At 62.1% G+C, this 5,988-nt stretch overlaps 1 protein-coding gene across 1 annotated transcript; it reads right to left on the reverse strand.

Annotated features, from left to right (window-relative positions):
- Positions 1-3,193: 3,193 nt before the first annotated feature.
- SNAI1 (snail family transcriptional repressor 1) lies at positions 3,194-5,726 on the reverse strand. Its single transcript, XM_036395736.2, has 3 exons — positions 5,648-5,726; positions 4,620-5,123; positions 3,194-3,435 (listed from the first exon to the last, which is right to left on the reverse strand). The coding sequence occupies exons 1-3, from the start codon at positions 5,724-5,726 to the stop codon at positions 3,254-3,256; spliced, it is 765 nt and encodes a 254-aa protein (XP_036251629.1). The 3' UTR covers positions 3,194-3,253.
- Between the last annotated feature and the right edge of the window lie 262 nt (positions 5,727-5,988).

A 5,988-nucleotide genomic window follows, 5' to 3' on the forward strand; every position in this document is an offset into this window, starting at 1 on the left:
CAGGGGTGGAGAAAGGCCGGACAGGATCACCCATGTGTGGAGCTGGACCCAAGCGTGTCCTGGCCATGGTCCTCGACCCTCTGCTCACCCCAAACCCCTCAGGTAGAGAAAAAGAAATACTTTTGCAGTAGTAAATGGAGCAGCTGCTCAGCAAAGGAGTGATCTGGACCACATTCATCACCCTGCCAAGGGACAGCAGCTGGTGCAGAGCTGGGCGGCACCTGGGGAGGCCCGAGGGGCGGGACATCACCTGAGAGCTGTGTCCCCAGGGCACACGGGGCTGGGCAGGGCAGGCAGCAGATGCAGCAGCAGCCCGAGTGCCAGTGGGCTGTGCTTTTGTGATTCAGAACAGGCAGCATTTCTTTTTTCCAGTGTTTTAAGGCTGCATTTGTGTTTGAATGCCAGCGGGATTTGTCAGTCGAGCCTAGGCTGCTCTCCACCCGGTTTTTACCTTCCCTCTAAAGGCCTGGCGTCCCAGCCAGGCGCTGGACAAAGCCGGGAGCACAAGGGAGAGCAGCAAAGCTCGCTGAGGAGGAGGTTTCTCACAGCTCTCACCGCCGGCCTGACCAATATCAGCTGAAGCCCATGGAGAGGGAGCTGGCCGGGTCCAGCGCGGGATGGAGCGAGAGCCTGAGCGACACGGGAAGGGTTGGGGTCCCCGTGTGGTGACAGCCGTGGCACGCGGGGTGGGGACAGCGCCGTGCGGGCCCTGCTGCGGCTGTCAGAGCTGCACAGCCAGCCCGGCCGGGGCTGCGGGGCTGCCGCTCCCAGCGCACCCACTCCTGACCCTCCTTCCCAGCTCCTGCAGGTGGTCCCTTCCCAAAACTGCTCTCTTTTTTCCCTTTTTTTTTTTTAACTGTTTAGCTGCTTTTGCGGCTCCAGGATTTTATGGATGGAAAGCTGAAAGTAATTAGTGCCCCTCCCCCGCTTCCTGTTGGGAAAAGGAAGAAAAGCACACACAAGAGCAAACCCAAAACTTCCTGCCCTGCTTAATAATCGAGTAATGAGTCCAACTCGGCTGGGAAAGTCAGTTTATGCCGGGTGAGCTCTTAATTAAAGAAGGGCCGAGCAGCAGCTCTGCTGGCTTGTACAGCCACACACATCTTCCTGCTCCGAGCAGCCCCTGGGGAGGCGGGGAGCCGGAGCCCGCGGGCTGCAGGGGAGGGGAGCCGGAGGACGAGTGTCCTCTCATTCACGGCTGGAAGCAAGGTCCGGGAGACGGCACCGAGGGAATGCGGGCAGGACGAGACCCCCGGCCCTGGGCTGGGCAGGCAGGAAGCCTGGCTGCGGTCTCTGAAGCACCCCAGGTTTGGGGGAGGCTGGGAAGGTGCGGGGCACTGGGGAGGTGCGGGGCAGGTGCTTTGGGGCGCTGGGAGTTTCACCATGGGAATCCTGGAGGCAGAGACGCTGGAGAACCCCGCAGCGCCTGGCCCTTGGTGCCCCCCAGGCGGGGACAGCCCCCCTGCGCTGGAGCCCTGCGGTGACAACGGGATGTGCCAGCTCTGCCGCCGCACCACCCACACCGGGTCACCCCCGGGGCTGGGGGCGGCCCTGGCTCCTGCCGAGAGCCAGGGGAGCTCCCAGCCCCGAGGGACAGAGCCTGTGCCGCTCCTGCCGAGAGCCAGGGGAGCTCCCAGGCCGAGGGACAGAGCCTGTGCCGCTCCTGCCGAGAGCCAGGGGAGCTCCCAGGCCGAGGGACAGAGCCTGTGCCGCTCCTGCCGAGAGCCAGGGGAGCTCCCAGGCCGAGGGACAGAGCCTGTGCCGCGGCAGGAACCTGCACCCAGCCGTGCTCAGGGCTCCAGCAGCGCCCACCCGAGCGGGCTGGGAGGGACACGGCAAGCTCTGCTTTCCACCGGGAACCCGGAGATCTCTGCACGCCCGGCCCGCCCCAGGGCACAGCTGCCTGGCAGGAACTGCCTTTTCCTCTCCACACATCCCCTCCGGCAAACACCACTTTCGAGGCACCTGCAGCCAGAGGCCAAGAGCAGCCGGAGGGTGGGAGGAGAGCTGAGCCCAGCAGCCGGGGACGCACAGCACTCCCCCCTTACAGCTGCATGTTCACCCCAAGCACCCACAAAACCCTATAATAAATTAACGATTTTATTGAATATCAATAAATTGTATATCATTATATAAAAAGTTTCATCAGTACAAAATTGTGGCACAAAAATATAAATACCAGTGTACCTTTGAAATGTAAACATCCTCTTTGTAATGATTCCATGAAAACAATGTCCAAAGAAAGATGCATTCAGGAGGCACCTGTCAATAGCCATAAATAGGGCTTTTGGCACACACCTGTCGATGGACAGCCTTGGGACAGGCCACCATTGTATCAGCTGACAAGTGCCTGCTATTAGTCACAGTTCTCTTGAAAAGCAGTTGTTAAGAGTCATATTAACAGGTGCTTGAGTGCATAGCTGCTCTGTAAACAGGGCTGGGGTTTGAAATGGCTACCCCTGCCTTTCATGGACACTGTTAATCTCGCAGGCATTGCAAATTGTCATTGTGCTGGGGAGAAGCAGCTGCTTCACAACTACTGGGATACTGTATTATTGCATAGTTACACCTTCTACAGGCGGGTTATATACACTCGGGGTACGGGGGGAGTGTCTTGTCCTTCTTTAAAAAAATACTGGTTCTTGAAAGTTACCAAGTGGTTATGGTGTTACAAAAAAAAAAAAAAACAAACCAAAAAAACAAACAAACAAAAAACAAAACAAAAAAACCAAAAACAAAACAACAAAAACCCAACAAACCCAACCCAAAACCCCCAACCCCCCCAGCTACATGGCGGCAGTGTTCGAGGGTGCAGGTCCAGCCCTGCAAGGTGCCGAGTGCCTCTGGCTGGGGGGCACCTGCCGAGGGGCTGGGGCAGGACCGTGACCCCCGAGTTCACACACCTGGCACGGAGTGCAGGCTGCACCCCCAGTGCCAGGGTGGCAGGAGTGGTCACAGCACCAGGCCTGAGCTCAGGAAGCTCTCGGGCACACGGTGGGGTTCTTGGGGTGTCCTGCACAGGGCCAGGAATTGGACTCGATGATCCTGATAGGTCCCTTCCAACCCAGCATCCTTCATGGTCGGGCTCTTGCATTGCACTGGAGGCACCAAGTGAGGAGTGTGAGGGTCCAGGGGCCAGAGGAGCAGCGTCCAGCCCGGTGCACACTGCAATGGCCATGGAGGAAACTAACTCCTACAGAAACTAGTTACAATATGGGAATTTGTGATGAGAGAGGCCTGGGGAGCAGAGTCCTCAGCGAGAGCCGGAGCAGCCTGTCTCCTCATGCTTGTGGAGCAGCGACATGCGGGAGAAAGTCCGGGAGCAGGTTTTGCACTGGTACTTCTTTACATCTGAATGGGTCTGCAGGTGGGCGCGGAGATTAGAGCGGTCAGCAAAGGCCCGGTTGCAGTGTGTACAGGAAAAGGGCTTTTCACCTATGGGACAAAGAGAAACGCTCCCAATTAACCAGTGCATCAACACATGGGGAATATCAAAGAAGGAGCCATTCATTAGCCAAAGTTTGTGCAGAGCACAGTGAAAAGAAGTGCTGGCTGTCATTGTTCGGGTATGTACAGCATTGCTTGGGGGAGAACTGCCAGCTTGGGAATTGTATGCTCCTGAAAAACCTTTCCTGTGAACCACGGAAAATTAATGCTGGAAACATCTGCAAGTAGCACGGCAGCCGCGCAGACAAACGAAGACATGATCCTGGTCTGCTGCGCGGAGCCAAGCGAGGAGCTCGCGGCACGGCAGGAAAGCCGAGCGCTGTGTGTTAATTATATCATAGCAGGCAGCGGCTGCGAGGCGCCAGCCCAGGGTGAGTGGAGCTATTTCCTCTGCCGAGCCCTGCGCTCCCCCTTCTCCTGCCCGGCTCGCATTGAAAAGCCTGGCCAGGGCGAATTCCTCCCAGAAAGACTCTTTCGGAGGAAACAAATGTGTATGCTCAATTTGGAAAGCACAATTAAGTCTACACGGCTTCCTTCAGCCATCATCTTTAGTACGTTAAGAGGGTGTGAAATCAGTGCCAAGTCACAATTACACCGTCCCACGGCCCCACAAAGGATGCTCGGGAGATGCTTTGTCGGGGCCGCGGCAGTGGGGTGGGCTGCAGCTGCGCGCCCGGCCCCGCGCCAACAGGTGCCGCCTGCAGCACCTGCCCGGGCCGGGCCGAGCCGAGCCGAGCCGAGCCGGGCCGGGCACACCCCGGCAGCGCCCGGAGCGGGGCTCAGCACCCAGCGCTGCATGGGCAGCTCTGCCCTGGCTGGGAGCCCTCGCTGCGGGCACGGGGGGATGCTTTGGGCACGGGAGGGGGGCTCCAGCAGTCTCACGGCCCCCTTTATGGCCGTATTTCGGTGAAGCCTGTGCCGTGGCTGGCAGGCCGGCTCCGGGCAGGCCCTGCACTCGCAGCAGCAGCGCAGATTTACGGGCTGGGCCTTGACCCTGCGCTCCGTTCCAGCCAGGAGGATATTTAAAGGACATTTCAGAGAGATGTGCCAAGGGGGTCTGGGAAGCCCTTATCTTCCCAGATAACAGCCGGCCCGCCGATTCGCTGGGGCAGCGAAGCAGGGAAGCGGGAGGTGATAAGGGAGGGAGGGAGAGGGACAGGAGGGGACTTTACCAGTGTGCGTCCGGATGTGGCCCTGCAGCAGCCAGGGCCGGGAGAAGGCCTTCCCGCACATCTTGCAGACACAGGGCAGCGTGTGGCTCCGGATGTGCATCTTGAGAGCCCCCAGGCTCACGTACTCCTTCTCACAGTACTTGCAGCTGAAGGATTTCCTGGCCTGGGCGTCGCAGTGCAATTGCTTGTGCTTGGAGAGCCCGGCGAAGGTGGAGTACGCCTTGGCGCACTGGGCACAGCGGAAGCGCTCGGCGGCGGCGGGGGCCGAGGCCGGGCTGGGGGGCCCCGAGCTCTTGCCTTCATCCTCCTCGCTGGAGAGCGCCGTCAGGTCCAGGGCGGGCGCGGCGCCGCCCGCAGCCTCGCTGCCCGGGCCGCCCGGGAACAGGCTGGACAGCAGCCCCGCGTCCCACACCAGCGGAGGGTAGTAGGCTCCGGGGCCGAGCACCTCGGGCGGGGGGATCACGGGCAGCGGGCACGTCTCGTAGAGCAGCGGGGCGGCCAGAACTGCGGGAGACAGCGGCGGTCAGCGGGGCCCACCCCCGCGGGCTCAGTGGGACTCCATCCCCAGGCCATCCCTCGGGAGCCCCGCGCCTCACCCCTGAGTCGGAGGAGCAAAGGGAACCCGGCCCCACCACGGGAGCCCAGAGCCGCAGCCCAGCCCAGGGCAAAGGTGACCGGCCTCACACCACGGGGACCCCGCGCCCCTGCCCGCCTTGCCGCGAGGGATGGGGCGAAGAGACCCCCGCGCTCCCGCCCGCTACGGGCACGGGGAGCTCCCCACGCACCCATGTGCGCCCCGAGGGAGCCGCCGACATCCCCGGGGTACCGGGGAGCGCCTCAGCATCCCGGGACACGGGATCGCGCGCCACGAGACGCACGAAATTGAAACGAACAAACAAATCCGCAACCCAGGAAAAAATCAGTCAGTCCCTGCCGGCTCCTGTGTGGAGCCTTAGGGAGATCCCGGGCCGGAGCCCCCGCCCCACCCGCGGAGCGCCCCACGTGCGCGGCCCGTCCCGTCCACGCACCGGCCTGGCTCTCCAGCTCGCTGTAGTTGGGCTTCTTGCTGGCCGAGAAGTGCTTCTTCACCAGGAACGAGCGCGGCATCTTGCAGCCCCGGTGCCGCCGCCGCCGCGGGGCCGCGGAGCCGCCGCTCCCGCTGATATGGGCGCGGGGCCGGGGGCGCGGCGCGGGGCGGGCGCGGGGCCGCAGCCAATGGCCGGGAGGGACGGGGCGGGCACGGGCAGGTGTCGGCCCCGCCGCGGGGACGGAGCCCGGGGGCCGCTCCCGCGGTGCCGGAGCACGAGCGGCCGCTCCCGGCTTCTCTCCCGGGCGTTTCCCCGGACCGTGCTCCCGGTGCTCCGGGTCC

Source organism: Molothrus ater, chromosome 17, assembly GCF_012460135.2.
Source record: "Molothrus ater isolate BHLD 08-10-18 breed brown headed cowbird chromosome 17, BPBGC_Mater_1.1, whole genome shotgun sequence".
Lineage (NCBI taxonomy): Eukaryota > Metazoa > Chordata > Aves > Passeriformes > Icteridae > Molothrus > Molothrus ater.

What these genes read in the sequence shown, in the direction of transcription:
- SNAI1 (XM_036395736.2), bottom strand. Translation starts at nt 5,726, where the DNA reads ATGCCGCGCTCGTTCCTGGTGAAGAAGCACTTCTCGGCCAGCAAGAAG. An exon ending in CGAGCTGGAGAGCCAGGCCG is followed by an intron (nt 5,124 to 5,647) that starts GTGCGTGGACGG and finishes TGTCTCCCGCAG; the next exon opens with TTCTGGCCGCCCCGCTGCTC. An exon ending in CCACATCCGGACGCACACTG is followed by an intron (nt 3,436 to 4,619) that starts GTAAAGTCCCCT and finishes TTTGTCCCATAG; the next exon opens with GTGAAAAGCCCTTTTCCTGT.